The 25,358-nt window shown below is 42.1% G+C and overlaps 1 protein-coding gene across 1 annotated transcript in view; it reads left to right on the top strand.

The window, feature by feature from the left end:
- The window catches only part of nop14 (NOP14 nucleolar protein homolog (yeast)), a 62,943-nt gene that overhangs the window by 27,640 nt on the left and 9,945 nt on the right, over positions 1 to 25,358 (top strand). The window contains exons 14-15 of the mRNA XM_084324224.1: positions 6,266 to 6,419; positions 15,867 to 16,026. Of these exons, the coding sequence (XP_084180350.1) occupies positions 6,266 to 6,419; positions 15,867 to 16,026 (314 nt within the window). The remainder of the gene's footprint in view (positions 1 to 6,265; positions 6,420 to 15,866; positions 16,027 to 25,358) is intronic.

Raw genomic sequence — 25,358 nt, 5'->3', positions numbered from 1 at the left:
GTCTTTACAAGCCTATACGCCAGGGTTTCCGTTAGAAAATATTGGTGCCGGTCTCCGTGTCGTGCAAGATTTCAATCTCCCGGACAAATGGGAGAAATTCCGGTCAGAGTTTATTGAGCTTAAAAACAATTGATAGGCAGTAGGCCTGCCGCGATAAGCAATAAATCGATTAATTGCTGCGATAATTAAAATGAATGCAATGATTTTGACGGGCGCGATTAATTGCTATTTGCGCGTTTGTTTTAATGAGGCGGAACCAGTGCCCCTTCAGTCACTGTCCGTGTTGGGAGGCGGGCCGCTGACGTTACTAGAGTACAGCACGGGAGCTCCGTGGGGCAACGCCACATAGACATTTCTCAATAGTGTTGCTCCTTTTAACCAAGTAGCATTATTTGTAGTGTAACGTTAGCTATTTTTAGACCCAAGTAGTTACTCGCTACTGCCCGGAGAAACTGGACTGCTAAATAAAGATGAAAGATAGAGCTTTGATTCTCATTCCATGCTAACAACATTAGCTAAATATCTAACAAACGAAATACAACGTATAGCATAGCTACAAGTACAACACAGAATAACGTTAATACAATTACATGCATCATTGTTTACAATGAACGGGTGGGGCTAGTCAAAGGACTGGACACGGGGACAAGTTAAACATGAATTAATTTATTATAACACTCCGGTAGTTTCGAGTCGTGCTGCAGTGCTTACGCACCACAGCTATTCTATTACTGCTTTGACGTTTCCTCCTCATCGTTGATTGCCTGTAGTAGCTGCATCTAACGTTAGTAGCTAACGTTAAAACTAACCGAAAGGTAGTTGTTCACCAACAATTTGTTTTATCATTAGCTCAAAAACAGAACCGGACGAGTCATGTTGTCGGCTCATAGTTTCTGCTTAGGATAATAACAACAATACTTCCGGTCCGGTCGGTGGGCTTCAAAATAAAAGTCAAACACCGGAAAAGACGGAGCGGTCGGCTTCAAAATAAAAGTTTTGGGAAATAAATTTCTCAAAAAAATTTCTCTAACCGGTCGCAATAATATCGCTTATCGCGATATTTTCGGGGGCAATTAATCGCCCAGCAAAATGTGTTATCGTGGCAGGCCTAATAGGCAGGCTATATAAAGAATGACATCCTCAAGGCATGTAGATTTCTAATATTTTAACTTAAAACTAGGCTACTTTTGCGTATACATTATATTTCAAATAAAATAAGTCCCGTCGATAGACTCACGTGCTGCTGCTGACTTCAAATCAAATAGGCGAATTTCCGTCTGTGGGCAGTCGGCCCGACATTAAACAGCAGTCTGTTATAATCACATTTTTATGAGCTAACGAATTCCGTTATATTGGACATTTGTATTAATTATATCAAGCGAAGAACTGAGAAATTTGGCACTACTGAGACGGCAACATTATCATGTGGGGTTCACTGAAATCTAAACGTTGCATGATTTGCCGAATCCAATGACTATCTCCGCCTCCCAACGAAGCGATACGCTAATCCAGCATCAAGCTCCCGCCCCGCCATTCTCATCAGCAAACCACAGGTTGCGCTGCAGCAGCTGTCACACCCCAAATGAATCTCGACATCGCTTCACCAATAATCGTTGTTATCAGAACACTACACACATCATAATGTTCACAGCAAACTGTAGTTGATCACCAGGTATGTTTTATTAATGTAGGTTGAATAATTCATATAAGAAAAACGATAGGGAAATCTCTCTTACCTTTCTCCACTGGTTAAAAATGCCAGGACATGGTGAAACTTGCTGTGCGCGTGAACATATTTCTTGGACATGAACTGACAGTAAGTTTTTATTGATATATCATTGGGATCCCCCTCCGAAATTGGTCAACACGTCACCACGCATTATGGCCGGAGCTTAAAAAAAAGTGTTGATAGAATTTGATGTTCTGAACGCGGTGGACACCATACGTCTGTGTTTATAATTAATGAATGGTAAAACGGATTATATTGAAACATAGTGTGAGTACTCGCAACAACTATTCACACAATTTAAAACAGCCCATATTTATTTTGTCATACACAATGTTTGTATCTATTGGTTTATCTAATGAAGACCGTTGTGTAGAATAGAATTCTCATCCAGCAGACAGCTTTTAGAGCGTTGCCTAACTCCCTACATATAGGAACACACATCGTTGTCATTATTAGACCTGCTTGGTTTCATAAAATATTTGTTAAGGTTAGCTGTTTGGCCATCTCTCTCTCTCGCTCGTATAGCTGTTTGCCGTTATGGTGGCCACCAGGCAGGTTCAATACAAAAGAAAGAAAAAAAACATTCAATCTGAGCGCGCTCTAGCCGCGCTTTATCAGAGTGAAGCAACAATGAAACAAATGTAACGATTGTTTTGTTCATTGCATAGGCTATTTAATTTTAGCCTATTTTAATACAATTCAAATTGTGCTTAGAGGGAATTATTTTCACAGGACATTATGACCGGAGAGATTTAAATATGTCGGACTTCAACAGATTTTCCCGGTAAAAAAAACGGTAATTACCGGACAACGGAAACCCTGCTATACGCATCTTTCCTGAACCGATGACGCGATAGCCCACCTCTCCCTTAATCCACATGCGCAAACCCAGCCAACAAAAAAGAAACATGATACATATATCTTATATGTCCAGATATGTCCTGGCTAGAAGTGTTTATTAAACACCCGGAGGCTACTGTGATGAAATACACAATACAATACTAGCTAGTCAAGTCAAGAGTTTTAATTGTCACGGCATACAGGTATACAATGAAATGCGGCTGGTCTTGCCCAGCTAGAGATTAGCGTCACATAGCGGGCCTTTTTCTGAAAACCCAAAAAGTAGCCAAGCACATTATAGACTGTTCTATAGCATACGCCTTCAGTTGATCATGACAAATCCTCTCTTACCTTGATGATTAAAAAGCCTCCATAATTTAGTAAATAGTATTCCCATGGCTGGTGTTGAGATTTTACGATGCCAGCTTGTGAGAATTTGTTGTAGCCAGCCAGCTAGCATTGATGCTATTCAATGCTATCAACATTAGCTAAATAGCTAACCAACTAAATACAATCATGGGGCGTCAGCTAAATGACTAAATGTAAATGTATGTCAAATACAATGACAGTGGTATCCTGAGGTAATGTTAAATACAGACAACTTTTGATTACCAACGATTTTAATTTATGAAAATGATTTCATACATTTTATTTATTTATTTGTGAAAATGTTCAAAAAATTATTAGTTTTTTTATTTATTTGTAAACATTCGAAATAAAATAATTCATTCATTCATTCATAACGATAGCTAGCAAGCTAACTAAATAGCTTTGTTTGTCTGGACTATCATACTAGCTAACATACCCAACTAACGTTAATGCCATTCAGAATTTATTAACATAGCTACAACACACAGTAACGTTAATACAATTACAATCATCATTCATTGTTTACAATGAACGGGTGGGGCTAGTCGAAAGGACTGGACACAGGGACAAGTTAAACAGGTAGTTTGAGCTGCGCTGTCGTGCCTACGACCGCACCATATTATATACAGATTTGACACGCTATCTCTCTCCTGCCGATTAAAATCAGCAGCTCTTCCTCCTCATCATCGATTGCCTGTAGCTGCATTTGTGCATGTGAGCTGCGGTGTCTCTCCTCTCCTTTGGAAACTAGCGTTGTTAGCTCAAAAGCACAGAACCGGACAACACAATGATGGATTACAGTGTTCTTCAGCCTCTAATCAACTCGTCACCTGCTGTTCCGTGACTTCCCTCTGCGTTGTGTTTGTGTCATCAGTTGATGGTTATCTCACTGGCTGTCACACACTGTATCACCTCGTTGGTACATCCGTAATCGGAAGAATTAACGAGACACTGGAAACAGGATACCTTTCCTTGGAACATTATGTTTATTCCCATAAACATACCCTGTACAAGATGGAAACGGCATACAAAAATATATTGAATTCATTATCTCTACCGTCTCTTCTGCTATTAGTCCGATGGTGGTTGAGGCCTCGTCGTTAGCCAAAAACCTTCCCTGTTAGCCGAAGCTAGCCCCCTCGAGGCCTAGGAGGGGGGGGGGGGGGCGGGAGGGAGGCCCCTCCCACCACCCTCTAGCTAGTGCTCTGTCTCTCTGTCCACGTCTATACGTCTCAGCCTCGTTTTCTGGTCTAACCTACACCGGAAGAAACTCACAGCTAATAACGTTTTTCCCCTAGCAACGGGGGCCATCCCCGTAGCCCTGCCCCTTCTCTCGTTACTAAGTGACACAATACCATGGCAACGGCGCTCTGGTCACCTCTGACACACTAACGTCCCTTTCTATCTCTTCCCCATAGCTCTCTCTCTCTCTGACCAAACCTTCCCCACCAGCGGCTATCAGTTGTTGATGTTAACAACTTGGCTGCCGACCTTGGCGCACAGCCCAAATCTCTGTCTGTCTGTGGCTTCCCCAGTCTAACTTGAAAACACACATGACTGATACTGTCCTCATTTGAGATCTTAGAGTAGATGCTGTCATCTACAGATATTTACATTATGTACACATTGAAAAACAGGGCTATTCTATCAACGAGTTGTTCCGCTAGCGAAAACAACAATAACACTTACAGTCGGGGGGTTTCAAAATAAAAGCGACGTCTAAAACACCGGAAATACGTTTATTTTATACATTTGCGGCAGCAATACAGCGTTTCAGTGTTCTGATTTGGACGCACATATTTCTTTTTTTTACCTACTTTTTCTCCTTTTTCTGTGATTTTTCTCCCATCCCAATTTCCTCTCGTGCCAATTCTCCCTCCCCTGTCTTGATCGTTGCTCGCATGTGCCCCCCACTGGCCGGTCGTAGGGAGGATAGAAGCCCATCACATGTCCCCTCCGATACATGTGGCGGCAGCCAGTCACTTCTTTTCACCTGCTAGCGTGGACTCTCATTGGCGAGGTGTAACGTGTGGGAGGCTCACACTGCCCCCGCCATTTCCTGTCTTTGCTGTGCAGGCGCCCTGACCGACCTGTAGGAGTCGCTGTTTACAACGACCAGATTACCACCCATCGACTTCCCTCCCGCTGACTCTGCCAATTGAGTCAGTATAACGGCCGGCCCAAGCCGGAGGCAACGCTGACAGCCGGATTCGAGACCGGTGTCTCTTGCGTTGGTGACGAGCGCAATGTCCGCTGCGCCACCCAGCTGCCGGACGCACATATTTCTTGAAACTATTTCGTGTTTACAGAAAACTTTTTTGAAATGAAAACTAAAAAGATTGGATCCGTCTTCGTCTGGACAATGCCTGAATGTTATTTGCACTTGTGTCCTGTGTGCTTTACCCTAGATATGGTTTAGCTTGAAAAGGTTGTGCTTTAAGTACTAAGAGGGGCGACAGATTCCATACCGAAACAATACTTACCCCCAGATACCTTTGTGAGTTCTCTGTGCTGTGTGAGCCAATCAGAGGCTTTGTTGCATTTTGAGTGATTTTTGGATTGTGATTGAACAGAAGAAATGTTATAGCTTGGAACAAACATGCTTACTGGCTCACTGACGCTGATGAGATTAACTACTTATTAGGGGTGTAACGATGCAACCTCACAACGATTAATTTCGATTACGATTATTCAGGCAACGATTCAATGCATCATGAAATCTCTTCATTTGACCACAATTCGATTCCATTCATTTTCTATCAGTTAATTCCCCCCAAAAAAATTAATACACAAATGTGGCTGGGGGAACTGATTCACTCAGCATGAATGGACTATAGGTCAATAAAAACAATACACACAAAAAAAAAACATTAAAAAAAGAAAAAAAAAAATCTTCTTTTTTTTCTTTAGATACATTTTGATTATAATCGATTCTAACATTTTAAAATCGATGCAGTTGAATCGTCACATTAGAATCGATGCATTTCGATTAATCGATGCATCGTTACACCCCTACACAGCATTATTCGATACTCGATAGCATTGAAGCAGTTCAATCGATACCATAAAAGTGTTTTTGATACCCAGCCCTACATCCATGATGGTATTCCTTTAAATGTAGGGTCCCCTGATATAACAAGACCCTAGAAGAATGACTTATCAAGGTCAAAATAATATCTGCCATTTTTAAACGAGAAATTATATTAGCTCATATATAGTTGTCATTGATGGAAACGCTGTTTATGCATGTGGTGTGAATAAAAAAAATATTTCAATATAAGGTCACCTGCCTTAATCTGTGTCTGTGTGTCTGTGTTGCGGTTCCAGTGTCCAGTGACATCATTGCAGGATGTGACATCAGGCCTGGTGCTGTGCTGTCTGGCGCTGGAGTACGTCTTCCTCTCCAAGCGCTTCCTGCCGGAGCTTATCAACTTCCTGTCTGGAACGCTCCATCTGGCCGTGCCGGACAAGAGCTCTATAGGTAGGTATACTACACGCGCACACACACACACACACTACCTATACACACATGCGTGTGCACACACACTACCGATACACACATGCGTGTGCACACACACACTACCTATACACACATGTGTGTGCACACCAGTGATGCCGGTAATCTGATTACTTTTCCCCGAAAATAGTAATCTAACGCGTTAATCTTTAACACTTTGACTGCCATGAAACGTGTTTTGACGTCATTGCTGGCCATGCTCAAGTTGCCGGGGGACGCTGTACAGCGTCCTTATATCAATATTTAAAAAATCTGCGATCGGATTCATATGTCCCCTCCGCTGGCCTGAGATCCACCAGCAGGACCCACTGAGCTCTCTGGCGGTTCAGGAGCGCCATCTGGTGGCCGATCGGCGCAATCGCTTTAACAGGAAGTGGCATAGAGGTTGTGCTACGTCCGTAGTACTTCCGGGCGCTCGCTATAGGTCCCGCGACTCTGGCTCGTCACGCTACACAGTGATCGATTGCCAATAACTCGATAAACAACATGATTTGGACGTATATACCATTATACAAGCTGGAGATGGACCGGGTAAATTTACATCCCATAATGATAAGATTTCAACTCTACGATGATCGCCCAACGGCGCGCGGAGACTGGGGTGAGTTTCAGCGTGTAACGTTACCGTCTTCGATACTAACTGCTATTATCAACATTTGACCCACATTAGATGATTGGTATAACGCTGCCCACGGAATTATAAACGGCCCCTAGCCCATCCGGTCAACATCAGATGACGTGTAGTAACTTCTAGAAGTACGTCTAGTTGTAATTTTTTATATCGCGCTGATTGCCATAAAACTGTATTGCATCATCAATATAATGTATTTGGGGCTATAGATCACGTTCTGGAGAAAGCTGCAGAAAGAGATGAAAACATACTTATACATTAGACCATACTTTACTATGAATATGTGAATGAAAAAGTTTAACGTTGCTACACAATGAACAATACATATAGGACTTTGAATGGGCCCTAATAATGGCAATGTAGCAATAGAATTTAAAAAGTTATAGCCCTGCAAAGAAGGGGACTTTCTCCATAGACAAATAGCGCTGGCAATCTATGGTATATCATGAATTTAACCTTAGGCAACCAAAGTGTTAAAAGCCAGTAATCTGATTGCAGTTACTTGTCCAAGTGGCTGTGCGTTACTATTTCGTTACTATCTCATCATAAATTCATAATGCAGGCGGAATGCAGTATTTTATTTCGTTTTCGACAGTCAAAAATACATTTTGAGCTGTTTTTCTTATTTGGGAGTGACGTCGTGTGGCAGTGAAAGGGTTAAATACACAAGAATGTGTCCCGCGGCGTGACTGGACCCTCTGTCTGTGAGTGACTCTGCTTTGGTCCAATCACATTCCCCATCCACAGTCTGCGAATCAGAGGCAGAGTAGGGCGGGTCTTCACAGCACGTCATGTGACATATGCGCCAATCGTGTGACAGCAGGGCTCCGTCGTTACAGCCTCGTCTGCACGGAGAATTCCACCCCAAAAAAACCCTTGTCTAAACGCAAAATTAAAAGTGAAACCGCAAGACGACTTTTGCGGTTTCTGTTCAGACTTCCATCCCAAAACGCTCGTCTAAACGTAGCCTCAGTCACTACTTCACGTTTGTGTCAGCTAAGCCGGGTGAAAAAAACATTCATATGCGGAGGAAACAAAATACTGTCTACCGCTAAAAACAGCACATCCAATTGCATTGAAAGCATCTGGAATCACAACACTAGCCGACGCTTCGACTAGGTACAGGAGGACTCGGAGGCCAGCCAAACAGCAAAAGAGAGAGATTGTTTCTTTCCCTTTTGATTAATGTATATTTGATGGTGGCAGAGCAAAAGCTCTTATTTGCCAGATTTACAGTTAATTTACATGTTAAAGAGAGACTGATTGTATGTTTATAGAGAGACATTTATAAAAACAATTTAATAGTTACAGTTGATATAATTGAATAGTTCAGCCTGCATTTGTTAGATGTGATACACTGGTTTTGTAAAACCACTGGCTGGCTGCTCTAATGCTGTGAGCATCATAGACTGTTGCTTTACCATACTTGATGGTACAGAAGCTGAAGCACTAGTTTAACTATTTACGTTATGTGCAGAGAAACAAGTTAAAAACAATTTATGCACTTTCAATAAAGCGTTTAAAAAAAACTGTTGGGGGAACGACGACGACTTCGTAACCTAGTTACTTTCAAAGTAACTAAGTTACTCTGATAATCAAGTAATCAGTAAAGTAACTTAGATTACTTTTTAAAGGAGTAATCAGTAATCAGTAATCAGATTACTTTTACAAGTAATCTGTGGCATCACTGGTGCACACACACACTACCTATACACACATGCGCGTCCACACACACACACACTACCTATACACACATGCGCGTCCATACACACACACACACACACACACACACACACACACACACACACACACTACCTATATGCACACACACACTATATACAAGCATACACTCATGCGTGCACACACAAACACTACTTATACACACAAACACACACTACCTATATGCACACACACCAGAGCATGTGGGCGGCGCGGAGCGCGAGCGGAGCAAGGAGCGGAGCGGGTGGATTTTGAAGTGAGCGCGGAGTGGGTTTTAAAATGGGTCAGAGTGACTTCCGGAGCGAGAGCTGTCCTCCGAGCCGCTCCGTGCACACGATCACACAGTGGTTTAAACTGATGTAATATACATGTAGTACAATGCCAAAGCAATAGGTGGCGATGTAGTTCAAACATGAAGGCTATTTTAAACCAATCAGAAGGGTGAAGGTGTCACTAGTCACTAGTACACATCCTGCTAAGTCAAAACAGAAATCCGCCATCTTTAAATCACCTCGGGAAGTATTTAGCAACATTTATTTTCAGCAAGAAACAAACAAAGTGCAATAAAAAAAAAGAGGATACATTCACTATGTTCTGCCTCATTTATTGATGAAACGAAACCAACATCAACACAATGTACCACCAAGAGCGGAGAGTTTAGTCTCACAAAAAGAGCGCTGATGTTGTTAGCTTACATGCTAACGTGAATGTGATCTGCCAGTATAAACACTTAGCATTGCGGCTAGGCTAGCTACATTAGCATAGTAAAGCTAGTAGAATGGTTGAAAACATTATTTAACAGATTGCAGAATGGGTACAATACAATACGGCTCAATACAAACAATTGTTAAGGTGCCCAGGGGGTGCAGACTGTTGTAATTTTGGTCAAATCAAGCTAATTAACAGCATGCAACAAAAAAAAAAAAAAAATCTGCTGAGCGGGCAGGAGCGTGGAGCGCTTGATGCGCAAATGAAGGTGAGCACTGAGCAAGCGCTGAGCGGCTTGGGGGGGGGGGGGGGCAACATGAGCGAATGAGAGCGGAACTACGCCGTCCAGAGCGAAGAGCGGATTTCTCGGCCGCTCCGCGCCGCTCATAGGCTCTGACACACACACGCACACACACACACACACACACACACACACACACACACACACACACACACACACTTATCTATACACGCATACACTCATGCGTGCACACACACGCACTATCTATACATGCATACACACATGCGCGTGCACACACACACACTACCTATATTATGCACACACACACTATCTATACACGCATACACTCATGCGTGCACACACACACACACACACACACACACACACACACACTATCATCTCACACAATAGTGTCACTGTACCTCAGCACCAGTCATTACATGACTCTGCCTCCAGTTCTGTTTCACCAGCTGACTGAACAACGCATCAAACAATAGACCCAATAGTTGTAGTTCTTGTGATTGTGGACAATATGACCATCTCAGATCCTCAGTGGTCAAAACCTCCCCAGGGTGTGCCTTCACAAGGATACTGTGATATTCTTACACAAGCCATAGCCATACTTTATTTCTGTTAACTTTCACAGCGGCCTCTCTGACGCCTTGTCAGCTGAGTATAACATACAGTATAACATCAACATGCAGAGAACAAGCCATAGTACATCATGCATACAGTGAATATACCATACCATTCCATATACCATTCCTGCATGTCCACGCCGCGGTAAAAAACCTTAACTAACGCTAGCTGCTAACGCTAGCTAAGCTAACTAATGTTAGCTGCTAACGCTAACTAAGCTAACCCTGGAAACGCTCACAGTGGAAGTACTCCACCATACCAGTTTGTTTCGAGCTCCATTAGTCAGCAATGGGGGGGGGGGGGGCTGAGCCGAGCCTCTCTCGCTCTCTCTCTCTACGTTCAATGATTTAAAGTAGCCAAACGTTACACTATAAAAACAAACTGGATAGTTGATGAGAATAAGCATTTCATTAGCTGAAATATTCAAAAATCATTAAGTCTGCTATAAGCAATTCTCCCTGTGTGTGTGTGCACGTGTGCATGTCCCATCTCTGGTCTTTGGAAAGAGGAGTTTGATAGTCTTTACTGAGGATGGCCAGATAATGTTGATATTTAAATTTAAAAAAATTGTGTGGTGTGATAACAATGTTGAAATAGAGAAGTTTAGACTTTAGTTTAGTTTTACAACAGAGATAAATGTTTTGTTATAATGAAAGTACCGGTATCGATTACCAGGTACCGGTTCAAAGGTGAATGGTACCCAACTCTAACATTCATCAAATAAAAAAAATCTTAATTTGTAAAATATTATGCGTGTTTTCAATACTTATTCTCTATAGGTCTCTGTGCAGCAGAGTCACAGTACAGAGTAGCTTACGTTTAACTTTCACTCGGATTTAACTTTGCATGAAGGAGAGAAAGGAGGCTCTAGAGACGACACGTCAGGTTACAACGATGGCAGAGGATTTGGAAATATTTCTCATTAAATCTCACAGCAGCTTGACTGGAGTTCAGAAAACCAGTCCAGACCAGCAACAGTATGTTTGCGTGATGCACTAAATAAGGCTGCAGCTACATTGATCCGTCAATGAAAGGATAGAAAATGTATGGAAGTTATTACTGTCCATTAGATTATTTTTAAATGAGAACATAACGTTGAGTCTGTCTGTCTGTCTGTCTGTCTGTCCAGCAAATGGATTCTAATAATTGAAAATGAATTAAAAACAGACGTAGATGGACAGACAGAGTGGATCAATGTAGCCGTATAACGTTAAGATAAGTAAGTGCTTTACAGATATTGAGCATCATTTAGTAAAATATCCGGTGTCACCAGGAATACCGGTGTTGTCATGAGTTTATTAGTCATGAGAAATTAATCATGGGACATTTTACATCACCACGGCAACCCTAGTAGCAGCCAACTTCAACAAAGACATTTCAGCCTCCACAAAGGCCTGTGAATAGATGTAAACGATTAAACAACAAACTAGGCCATGTTTCAAATGAGTGAGGTGATAACTCCAGTGTGGTGTAATGGAACTCTTTGCACCACTCAGTTTGGAGTAATGGCAGGGAAATCCTGGCATGGATCAAATATGTCACTGGAATAGTTGTACAGGTTGGGGCTAAATGACATCAAGAAATCCTGGCATGGATCAATTTGTTATTGTAATTGTTGTGTTAACACTTTCTTCGCCAGGCTTATGTACATCATTATACCATCCTCTGCCAGCTCTATTTGTCTATGGAGAAGTTCCCCTTCTTTGCAGGGCTATAACTTTTTAAATTGTATTGCTAAATTGACATTACTATGGCCCATTCAACGTCAATTATCTATCGTTCAGGACGTAGGAACGTTATACTTTTTCATTCACATATTCATACTAAAATACGGTCTAAAGTATAAATATGTTTTTATCGTTTTCTGCAGCATTCTCCAGAACGTGATTTATAGCCCTAAATGCATTATATTGATGATCAAATACAGTTTGATAGCGATCTGCGCGAGATAAAAAATTTCAAATGGACGTGCTTCTAGAAGTTACTACTTATCATCTGATGTTGACCGGATGGGGGGGAGGTCGTTTATAATTCCGTGGCCAACGTTAGATGATTCATCTAGTGTGGGTGATATGATCATTAGAGCAGTTTGTATCGAACACGGTAAAAAAAAAACGCTGAAACTCACCGCAGCTTCCTCATAGCGTTGGGCGATGAGCGTGGAGCAAAAATATTCCTATTATGGGATGTTGAAATATGCGATCCATCTCCAGGTTGTATAATAGTATATACGTCCAAATCATGTTGTTTATCGAGTTATTGGTAACGGATCACTATCCATTGTGTCGCGCTCGAGTCCCGGGACCTATAGCGAGTGATCGGACCGAATTTGGATGAGCACCAGTTTCCGTTTCCGGTTTGGGCGATCCGCCGATCGGCCACCAGATGGCGCTCTTGAACCGTTGGAGAGTTGAGAGGGGATCAACAGTAGATCTCAAGTCTCCGGGGGAGAAATATGATTGCGATCACAGATTTTTGAAATATTGATCTCAATGACGCGTTACGGCGTCATTGGCAGAATGAGCATGGCGGGGAATGACGAGTTTAGGCGTCCTTGGCAGAGAAAGTGTTAACTGTAGGCCAATTCATTCATTCATTCAACCTTCATTTAATGTAAACAAACATGTCACCAGCCACCCGGGAGGAAATCAAAGTAACTATTGGAGTAAAAAATTGTAACAAGATGAATTGTTAAGATTTTAAAATGAATCTAAATAAATGTACGTGTTAACACATTGGGCGCCGGGCATTGTGCCCATCATTATACCCAGTCTGCCAGCACTGTAACCCTATGGAGATGTTTACCTTCTTTGCAGGGCTATAACTTTTTAAATATTATAGCTATATCTGCATTACTATGGCCCATTCAACATCAATTATCTATCGTTCCGGATGTGGGAACGTTATATTTTTGTGTTAATACCGTCTAGAATATAAGTATGTTTTTAAGCTTTTCTGCTGTAATTCCAAAAACGCTAGTTATAGGCCCTGACGCATATGATAGATTATCGATTGGCGTTTCTTTCCTATACACGCTATATTAAAAAATGCAAATGTATATGATCGGTATACATTATGCTTCATCATGCGTGAAGGAAAGGGGGGGGGGTCGTTTATAATTCCTTGATCGTCAGTAACGGCTTTATTTAGTATGGGTTGATATGTTGAGCAGATGGTTTGCAGTGAAATGAATAAACAATCGGGCTGAAAATAACGTTATATTCCTCTTACCGTTCGCCGATGAGACTGGAGGAAAAATATCCCAATTATTTGACGTCGATCTCCTATATCCATTTCCGGTTTGTATGGCGCAATAAACGCCGAAATCATATCGATTATTGCGTTTCGAAAGCGATTCAAATGCACTCGAGTGTTTGTCTGGACCCACGTAACAAGATATGACTGCCGGAGGGATTTCCTCGATGCACCGATCGCCACTTCCGCTTTTGGCCTGAGTGTAACTCGCCCGACCATCCACCAGGCGGCGGTATTGAGGCGTTGGATGAATTATGAATGCCATGGCGAAAAAATATTGATCCCAAAAACTATTTACGCCGTTGTTGGCGTTCAACGCATGGCGGGCAATAACGACTTACGCCGTTTATGGCGCACAATGTGTTAATATTGACAGCCCTATTTCTTTCTCTTTTTTTTCTTTTTTTTTGTCTGTAATCTGCATTTTCCTTGATAACCAAGCAAGTCTACTCATGACACCATTTATTTATTACATCGCAATATTGTCCACAACACAACAATTGCACTCTTTCACCAAACCGCACGACCGCCCTACATCTGGCAGTACTGGCAGCAGGCGAGTGCTGTCAGCCACACAGTCACACAAGATCTGCTGTCAGCCACACAGTCACACTATCACAAGATCTGCTGTCAGCCACACAGTCACACTATCACAAGATCTGCTGTTAGCCACACAGTCACACTATCACAAGATCTGCTGTCAGCCACACAGTCACACTATCACAAGATCTGCTGTCAGCCACACAGTCACACTATCACAAGATCTGCTGTTAGCCACACAGTCACACTATCACAAGATCTGCTGTCAGCCACACAGTCACAAGATCTGCTGTTAGCCACACAGTCACACTATCACAAGATCTGCTGTTAGCCACACAGTCACACTATCACAAGATCTGCTGTTAGCCACACAGTCACACTATCACAAGATCTGGTGTCAGCCACACAGTCACACTATCACAAGATCTGCTGTCAGCCACACAGTCACACTATCACAAGATCTGCTGTTAGCCACACAGTCACACTATCACAATATCTGCTGTTAGCCACACAGTCACACTATCACAAGATCTGCTGTTAGCCACACAGTCACACTATCACAAGATCTGCTGTTAGCCACACAGTCACAATATCACCAGATCTGCTGTTGAGATCCGCCCAGTGACGTCTGAGGAAAGAGGTCCTACAAAGCGGAGCTCGGTAAAGTGTTAATCAATCCCTATAAATAGTGTTAATTGCATGGTGCTAGGGATATCGTGTGTGTCATTACTCTCTGTTTCCATGTGTGTTGTGTGTGTGTGTATATGTGTATGTGCTAGCCCAGCCCCAGTACATGCCCCAGGGTGGTAGCAGGGCCTGGTGAAATACTGTCACTCCCCTGCCACCTCGTCACAGTCGGAATTAAACCCTGCTGGGTGACAGGATCTCGACTCTATAATGATTACTGATATAATGCCCTCTTGGCTCTGTTCACACCTGGCATTAAGATGCGTCTTGCGGCGATCCGATCACTAGAGTAGCCGCTTGTGTGATCAGGTCTCACTTCCTCACTCGATATGCAAATAAACGTGTATTGTTTCTGAAAGCTGTCGATGTAGAGATGCGACGTGGTGGAGAAATTTTCTGTTTGGTCAGTAACATGGGTCTTCCAGTCCCTCCACTCTGCCGTAAACAGAAAATAAATTTCCTTGTATGGTATCCAGTTCACACTTTTTTTTCCAGTCAGGAGAGGGAACTCCACACTGCAAAAATAAGAAATAAAAACAAATATGTGCTTGAAACAAGTAAAATAATCTGCCAGTGCAGTAAGCGAATCTGGGAAAAGCATATCTCGGGTTCTTTCTCCTGATTGGATAAAGTGGGAACGGGATACCAGAAAATGTATTTCCTGTTTATTGCAGAGCTGAGGAACTGGGAGATCCATGTTACTGACCAAACACTCAGTGATGACTGTCAGAATGTAGAGTTATTTTAACAAAGAAATACCACTTACAACACCTTTTCAATAGGGGAAAGATTAATTTCCGTGAAGAAAATAAATTTTCAAGCAGCAGAAGGATGACTATCTTATCTGTCAAAAGTTGATCAGGCCTGCACCTCATAATGCACTCCTTGCGTATTCACTCCAGACTCGTCATTAACTCACGCATCCTCTGCAACGTTGGTCAGTCCACCCTGAAATGAGACGGAACTGACCGGCTTGGATGTTTCGCTGCAGGTTACTCAGTGGTGCCGCCCTTCAGGCTGTCGGGGAAGTGCAGCGACCTGCTGGTGCTGTCGGACCCGGAGTCGTCCCAGAGCTGGAGCAAGAAGAGCCTGTCGCTGTCTGCCACACAGCAACTAGAGATCAAAGACGAGCGGCACAGAGACCACCACAGGTATGACAGGAGGGGGGGGGGGGGGGGGGGGTCCAGGTATAATCCACAGGGTTCGCACAAGGCTCTTGAAGTGCTTGATTTAAAAAAAAAGTCAAGGCCTGGAGGAATTCCTTGAAAACAGCCCATTTTTTAACAAGGTGCTTAAAAAGTCCTTGAAATTCAAATCAACCATTCGCATTGAAATTTTTGTTCATCCATAATAAAGAATTTCTGAATCAAGAAATATATATTTTTTATTTAAAGTGTAACTAATTGTCGGAAATTGTTTTTAAGCCACAAATATTGGATCAGATATTTTTTCTATAAAAAACAGCATTTAAAGAATTGTATCCTTTTAAATGCCCTTTAACACATTGGGTGCCATTCACGTAGAAGTACGTTTTTGTTGCCCGACGGTTGAGTGCCGGAAACATAGAACTACGTTTTTCTCACGGTATTTCTTTTAATCGCTATTGCCATTCATAATTCAGCGGGGCACCTTGTGCATACTGTTCTGAATGTGTCTGAGCTGGCAGACGGTCTTATACCGCCCTCTAACGCCTTCGGCCGCTATTGCACTCCATTATAAATGGTGTAGTTTCTTTTCTCTACCAAGCTGCGGCGTGGGGGCGGGTCCTAAACACTCCGGCAAAACACGCGCTTGTAGGGATGGCTTGGACAACTGACCCCGCCTGCCCGTTCATGTATTCTTTTTTTGAACAAATGTTTTTTATTTTCCCTTTTTTAACATAAAACTAGACACACAATACATTGACGAAATCCACAATAAATCACAGGACTATGACCGACATAATAATAACAATAATGTCCAGTACTTAAATCAAAATAAATGTAGATTAAAAGATATACACATAATGAATACAATACAATACATATGCTCTTGCTTGCTCTTCACTCTTTCCTTCTCCTTTCCTTCCCCCCCACCCCCCCCTCAGGACCCCCTCTTGGACTATCCATCCATTATTCCGTTTAACGCCAGGGATTACAAGTTCATATGCTATCCTTTATCTTCTCCACCACCTCTAACCAGATTGCTATGCTGGCTTCATTAACACCTAAAATTTGTGCGGTAGATATCTCTAGATAAATCACATCGAGATATGTAAGAACCCATACCTTCCGGCACATTTTATCCGGTTGAATCCAGCGTGATGCTATCAGCTTTTTGGCAGCCGTGAGACCGGACAAAATTAGTCTCTTTACATGTACAGAGGTTGATAACTGAGAAACATCATTCAACAACAATACAGAAGGCAGTACAGGTATGGTCAGAAATAAAAATTCTGATAATTGAGTGGTTACTTCTTCCCAGAATATCTTAACAGGAGGGCATTCCCAATACATATGCATAAATGTACCAATATCACCGTTTAAACACAAGGAGCATCGAGGGTCTTGTTTAAGCCCCATTAGGTGCAAACGTCTAGGAGTTAAGTCCTATGAATAAAATTAAGATTAATCTGTTGATGATCCGGGTTGCGTGACGACAGCCGAACGTTTGCCCACCACGTTTGCTCTGTGGTGCTCAAGTGGCACCTTTAATGGGACTCCATGAGCCCTTAAAGCTGCTCTTAATTGTAGATAGAAAAAATAAGTGGAGTTGGTGAGGTTAAATTTGTTAGATATATCTTTATAGCTGCAGAAACCCTGTTCGTTGAAGACATCCCCCAATGTATGTATGCCCTTCTTTTCCCATTTGGTAAATCTGATAGGTTGTTGTGCAATAAGGAGTAAATTGTTATTAAATAGGGGAGAATGACTATGCCATTTATGTTGTTTAATAAATTTTTTCTGTGTATCACCGTCACGCCATATCCGGATCACATGTGTAATAAGAGGGCCAAATTTCAAGTTGCATTGTTTAATTGATAAGTTGGTGTATACCAGGGGTAGGCAACCCTAGGCCATTTTCATAGGCACAGGGGGCAGCATTAAAAAAAAAACCTACCACATATTTAATTGAGACCCTTTATTTGTTTATTATTTCAATTTAGCTGGAAATACATTGCTACATCATTCAGTAACATTTGCAGAGCCTTATAACAAAAACATTATTACGGTCACCATTGTGACCAGTGGGATTAATCAACAAATTTTATTATTTATTTTCCTATTTCATTGAACATTGCACATGTTAAAAGTAAATTTTTTTACTCAAACTCAACTTGTGTTCTTAAAACAATGACAATAAACATAGGTTTATTAGGTTGAAATAATGTGGTTGTGTACTTATTTTTCTGTTAACTTATTATGGACTGAAAATTGAAAACCTTAATGCACAGTAACTGAACTCAATATTTTTAAGTTCTGGTAACTTATTATTTATATATTTTTTTTTACAGTGTAGTCTTGCGATCAATCAAAACTTATTTACACGATATACCTCACATTCACCCTCCATTCACATCTTGGTGTTCTCCATTAGGCCTGTAGGTGGAGCTATGACAGCACACGTACAGTACACACACCGATGTTGTGTGATGTGTCCAAAAATGAATGGGCAAATGTGAGTGAAATGGTCGCACTGTATGCAGCTGTTTGTCTGCATTGCATTCCCCCCCCCAACTCAGATTTAGGGTTGATACAACCATCATAATAATATTGTTAATAATAACAATAACAATAATGATGTAATAATGTACAAATTATCATTAAAAAGACCTGATTATGAGAAAAAATAATTACGATGCATGGAATATTGTTGAGGCACACTAGTTACAACTATATTTCAAACAGGCACTCCATGTCAAAAAGGTTGCTGACCCCTGGTGTATACTATATCCTGCAGTATATTGGCGCTTTTCCACTGCATGGTACCTACTCTACTCTACTCTACTCTACTCGGTATTTTCGGTTTTCCATTACCAAAGTACCTGGTACTACCTGGTACCAGGTACTTTTTCGGGTACTTTTTTAGTCCCTGCTCGACTCTGGTTCCAAGCGCGAGCCAAGCGGGTAGAACTGGTACCATAAATGTCACGTGAAAAACTGCAGACCACTGATTGGTCAGAAGAGAGACGCGTCACTGTTTGGAGAGTCTGAACGAAAACAGAGAGCCGCCATCTTGAATGTCTCGCATAGGATTTCATTATGGTTGCAGCAGGCACAAGTTCAATAAACAAACAATACAGTCACTGTGTATTCTGCCTCATTTATTGATTAAACAAAACCGACGTCAACACAATTTGCCACCGAGCGGAGAGTTTAGTCTCGCAAAAAGATCGCTGACTTGTTAAGGCTTAAGCTTATGTTGTGCTGATGTTGTGCTAGCGTTTTAGCATGGCTATCGTACATAGCGCGATCAATATAACTCGCTATTGATTGTTTGTATGAGTAACGTTAATGCTAATAGAATAGACACAACGTGAGGTAATCACCATCCATTTTAAACCGGTTATTACCTAATGCTAACGTTAGCAAATAGACGCGACTGGTAACGTTACAGCTTGTTAGCCTAATGCTAACGTTAGCATAGACAGCCTAGCTAACGTTAACGCTTGTAGAATAGACACAATGAGAGGTAACGTTAGCGTTATCAGAATAGACACAACGAGAGTCTCGTTAATGTTGTTATTGATTGATTGATTGAAAACTGTGTTTTACTCTGGCTTGCGCCTACTAGCTCATGCCACGGACATAGCTATGCTGGTGGAGCTCTCACAGAGCTATGGAGCTCTCAGCTGTACACCAGCAGCCCCGCCTCCCCACACGGAGACAAACTGAGTACTTTATTTTAGTACCTGCAGTGGAAAAGGAACCAAGTACCAGGTACCTAAAGCGAGTAGAGTAGAGTAGAGTAGGTACCATGCAGTGGAAAAGCGCCATATGTGGTGCCACTATATTCTCCTCTAATGGTCTCCAGGATACAGATGCTTGAGAATCAAACCAGGTGATCAGTGGTCTTAAAGAGAACGCTTTAAAATAGTAGTTGAAGTCTGGAAATGCTAGACCCCCATCGGCTTTATTTCTCTGTGCTGTGGATCTTTTTATTCATGGAGGTTTGTTGTTCCAAATGAATTTATATGCAGCGGAGTGTAATTTTTGCCAGTAACCAGCAGGGGGGGGGGGGGGGGTGTAACGGCAGCATCGAGCTGAAGAAGTTGATTCTTGGTAAAACATCCATTTTAACTATTGATGCTCGGGCCTGTACTGAGTTTTTTAGTTTTGACCACCTGCTGAAGTCAGTTGTGATCCTATCTAGGAATCCGGTATAATTATACTTCACCGTTTGGCATATAGTGGGGAATATTTCAACTCCAAGACATCTAAAGTGTTCTACCATTGGTATATTTACTGGGAGGGAGGTAGCCTTCGCAGTCACATTAAGTGGAAGGAAGGCCGATTTTGGCCAGTTTATCTTAAATCCTGATAGATTGCCAAAATCATCTATTACCTTGAGAAGATGAGGCAGTGAGGTGGTAGGGTTTTGCATGAACAATATTACATCGTCCGCATATAAACTAATATGATGCTGTGTGCCCTTTATTGATATCGGCTCTATGGACTGAGATTGTCTTATATACTGTGCCAAAGGCTCTAGGGATAGAGCAAATAGTCCGGGACTAAGAGGACAACCCTGTCTGGACGAACGCGACACAGGGAAGTGTGGGGAGGTGAATTTACCTGTTATAATCATGGCTGACGGATCTGTGTATAGTACTTTGATCATATTAATGAATCCATCTCCTAACCCTATCCTTCCAAGTACTGCCCATAAATAGGACTATTCCAACCTATCAAAGGCCTTCATCGCATCCAAGGATAATACAGCTATAGGAGGCTCGGCATCCTTGCTGGCGTCTATCACATGCAGTAACCGTCTAATATTATCCGTGATCAGGCGGCCTCTTATGAAGCCTGTCTGATCAGGGTGAACTAAAGATGTCATATGCTTTTGAAGTCTGATGGCTAGTACCTTAGCGTACAGCTTGAGATCGGTTCCGAGGAGGCTTAAGGGTCTATAACTACCGCATTCGGTGGGGTCTTTGTCTTTTTTAAGGAGGACAGATATGAGTGCCATATTAACGTCCCTGGAGAAGTTCCCCTCTTTGATTGAGTATAAAATCATATCAAGTAATAGGGGTCCAATTACATCCCAACAAGAGAGGTACAGTTCTGGTGGGATACCATCCCATCCAGGGGCCTTACCACTTTGCAATTCAGATATAGCCTCCCTAAGTTCCTCTAGTGTAATAGGTGCATCTAACTGTTTAGCGTCTTCCTCTGAAAGTTTAGGTAGGTTAATTTGATCAAGAAATGTATCCAGTTTATTATGATCGAAAACCCGTTCATGTTCAATGCCCAACAACGTCGGAGACAGGATCGCTGTGGATAACTGGAATGGCGATCAGATAATTGGATTATCTTTTTTGCATTACATCAGAGACCAGGTAAGGACTCTATATATAAAATCTTGCGTTGATCTGATATTTTTTTCTACCGCGATTGAAGCTATCTGTGTTTTATGTGTGTGGCTTTTTACCGTTCGGGTGCAGGAGGGGAGGGGGGGGAGTGCCAAGCTCCAGGGCACATTTCATGTATGCACGAGGAAGGATAATAATGATAATCTAGCGTTAATTTCAGGGAGATTCGATAATCCGGCGAAAAATTACAATGGGTTTATTGAATTACACAAAAACGCTGTTTTCGCGTCTTTTTCCTGGAATTACTCAGAAACACCCAAACTATATTCATATTCAAAACGGTATAAAACAGAAATGTACGGATAAAAAATAATCAGTTTTTTGCACGTTGACTGGAAGCAACTCACTGACAATCGACGGCTTTATTAGATCCATAGCTATAATATAAAATATAGGTTTAGCTCTACAAACAAGGTGCACGTTTACATGGGGTTAATGGACGGCAAGGCCAGATGCACTTCCCGGAAGGGGCGTGGCACTCAATGTGTTAAAATGAAAAATAGTGCTTAGGAAAGTACTTGAAAGTCCTTGAATTTTATTTTGCAATGTCTGGGAACCCTGTACATATAGGGCTGGGCGATTCATCGAGTTTCAATTACGTTTTTGTCTTCCCGCGATCATGAAAACAAGATAATCGAGATAAAACCATTATTGTGCTGCATGCTGTGTTGCTCTCATTTTGTCTCGTGTTTTAAATGCAGCACACCCTTCCTTCACAGTGATGCATTAATCGAGCAACCCTAGTAGTTACATATCAGCTCTTGGTATCGGATGTCGGTCATTTGGAAGTTTCTCGGATACCAACATCCTGGTATCGGCCCACTCTCTGACACCCATGTCTGTATGGATGCATCCCTATGGGTACAAACTACAAAGGATCTATTGCCGTCTCCAGCCCAGCACCTAGAACTCAACTCTTAACCACGGACAGACTGTACTAACCACCCGAGATAAAACACAGGGGTAGTTAGGAGCGCAGTGGAGTGAATTGCATTACCTACAAGCTTTCTGTAATGTGAGTGGAATAGTTTGTAAATGTAAATGATTTTATTCATAATCTTATTATTTATCATTAAGAGATCATTAAGTGGCAACCAGTGTGGTAGTTATTATAAGTCACTCTGAAGGGTGTCTGCTAATATAATATTAATAACCAGTGTGGTAGTTATTATAAGTCACTCTGAAGGATGTCTGCTAATATAATATTAATAACCAGTGTGGTAGTTATTATGAGTCACTCTGAAGGGTGTCTGCTAATATAATATTAATAACCAGTGTGGTAGTTATTATAAGTCACTCTGAAGGGTGTCTGCTAATATAATATTTTGGGGAATCCTTTCTGTGTGAGAGATGGGACAGAGAGGAACATGAAGCTAAGACTTGGTCCTGTATTTTCCTGTACAAACTGTCTCTCTGTGTTGATGGATGCCGTATTATGGTCGTGACGAGGAGCAGGATTAGTCAACATGTATTCACACAACAGCTGATATGTGGGCACCGAGCGTGGCTCTAGCAGGGGAAACTGACACACAACTCCTGAACTGACTGTGACGGAACACAATATCGTTGGTGCGCGTACGGCGGTGTGGAATTTGGCTGCGTTTATAAGCACTTACATACAGCATACATCCCAGTCAGCATTCAGGGAAGCGCTCTCATTACTCAGTCTAATTACTTTGGATGAGGATGTACAGTCTAATGAATGCCTTCACAATGTATGTGTCAGGTATGTGTTAGACTTTATTGTTATCATGTAACATATAATGTAGTCTACACTCTCAGGCTACGTTTAGACGAGCGTTTTGGGATGGAAGTCTGAACAGAAACCGCAAAAGTCGTCTTGCGGTTTCACTTTTAATTTTGCGTTTAGACAAGCGTTTTGGGGTGGAATTCTCCGTGCAGACGAGGCTGTAACAACTCGAGACAATGGAGCCCCGCTGTCACACGATTGGCGCATATGTCACATGACGTGCTGTGAAGACCCGCCCTACTCTGCCTCTGATTCGCAGAGTGTGGGTGGGGAATGTGATTGGACCAAAGCAGAGTCACTCACAGACAGTGGGTCCAGTCATAATAGTTGTGATAGCCGCGGGACAGATTCTTGTGTATTTAAAAGTACTGCCAATGTAGCCTTCAGGTGATCGCCATGGATAGAATCAGACATGCTTTGTTTACGCTTCTAGGCTACTGGCGCATGCCTGTGATGTAAGCAGTAGGCGCGACGAGAGCCTTGACGACCCTTTCGTCATCGTTTTATGCGGTTTGACAGTTTAGACGAGAGCGCAAAGGTTTACCGTTTCTAAGAATTCCACCCTGGAAGGTGGTCTCACTTTTTTACGGTTTCACCCCGTAAAAACGCCGTTTCCGTATAAACGAAAGGCACATCTGAAAAAATATTTTTGCGGATTCACCTGCTAGCGTTTCCGTCTAAACGGGGCCTCAGTCTACACTTATCTATCTCCTTAGTCCTTAGTTATTTAGCTGACACTTTTATCCAAAGCGACTTACAAGTTTTACAACCCTATAGCCCAAAACAAAATCCTTGTCATTTAGCGATTTTGGTTTTATGGCCACAAAGTCAAAAGGTAGTACGTTTACTCCCCTAAACTTCTCCTGTTATTCAAACTGCATTGAATGGAGCAGTTGTCATTCAGTTCAAAACGAGCCATTTCTACATATGACCTTCTGACTGTTATAAGTTTAACACATGGTAATAGATAGTAGAAGACATAAATACAGGCTCAGACGCCGAAATGGAATACATGTATATTATCGCGACATGGACCAGATTCACTCGCAACGCCATAACGTTATTTCCCTGTACATTGCAACGTTAACACAACGCAGCTGTCAACTGTACTTTACATATTATCCAAACGAGGACCACATAACGCCATAACACACCATAACGTTATTTCCCTGTACATTGTAACGTTAACACAACGCAGCTGTCAACTGTACTTTACATATTATCCAAACGAGGACCACATAACGCCATAACACGCCATAACGTTATTTCGCTGTACATTGTAACGTTAACACAACGCAGCTGTCAACTGTACTTTACATATTATCCAAACGAGGACCACATAACATAACGCCATAACACGCCATAACGTTATTTCCCTGTACATTGTAACGTTAACACAACGCAGCTGTCAACTGTACTTTACATATTATCCAAACGAGGACCACATAACGTTATTGCGCTGTACATTAACACTTTGACTGCCATGAAATGTCTTTTCACGTCATTGCTGGCCATGCTCAAGTTGCCGGGGGACGCTGTACAGCGTCCTTATATCAATATTTCAAAAATCTGCGATCGGATTCATATGTCCCCTCCGCTGGCCTGAGATCCACCAGCAGGACCCACTGAGCTCTCTGGCGGTTCAGGAGCGCCATCTGGTGGCCGATCGGCACAATCGCCAAACAGGATGTTGAATAGAGGTTGTCATGACGACCGTAGTACTTCCGGGCGCTCGCTATAGTTCATGGGACTCTGGCTCGTCACGCTACACGGTGATCGATTGGCAATAACTCGATAAACAACATGATTTGGACGTATATACCATTATACAAGCTGGAGATGGACCGGGTAAAAATATATCCCATAATGATAAGATTTCTACTCGACGATGATCGCCCAACGGCGCGCGGAGACTGGGGTGAGTTTCAGCGTGTAACGTTACCGTTTCTATACTAACTGCTATTATCAACATTTGACCCACATTAGATGATTGGTATAACGCTGCCCACGGAATTATAAACGCCCCCTCGCCCATCCGGTCAACATCAGATGACGTGTAGTAACTTCTAGAAGTACGTCTAGTTGGAATTTTTTATATCGCGCTGATTGCCATCAAACTGTATTTCATCATCAATATAATGCATTTGGGGCTATATATC

The sequence above is a fragment of the Notolepis coatsorum genome (assembly GCF_963971535.1).
Source record: "Notolepis coatsorum genome assembly, chromosome: 11".
NCBI classification, from domain to species: domain Eukaryota; kingdom Metazoa; phylum Chordata; class Actinopteri; order Aulopiformes; family Paralepididae; genus Notolepis; species Notolepis coatsorum.
The sequence above is the reverse complement of the archived record's forward strand: the minus strand, read 5'-3'. Positions and strand labels throughout refer to the sequence as shown.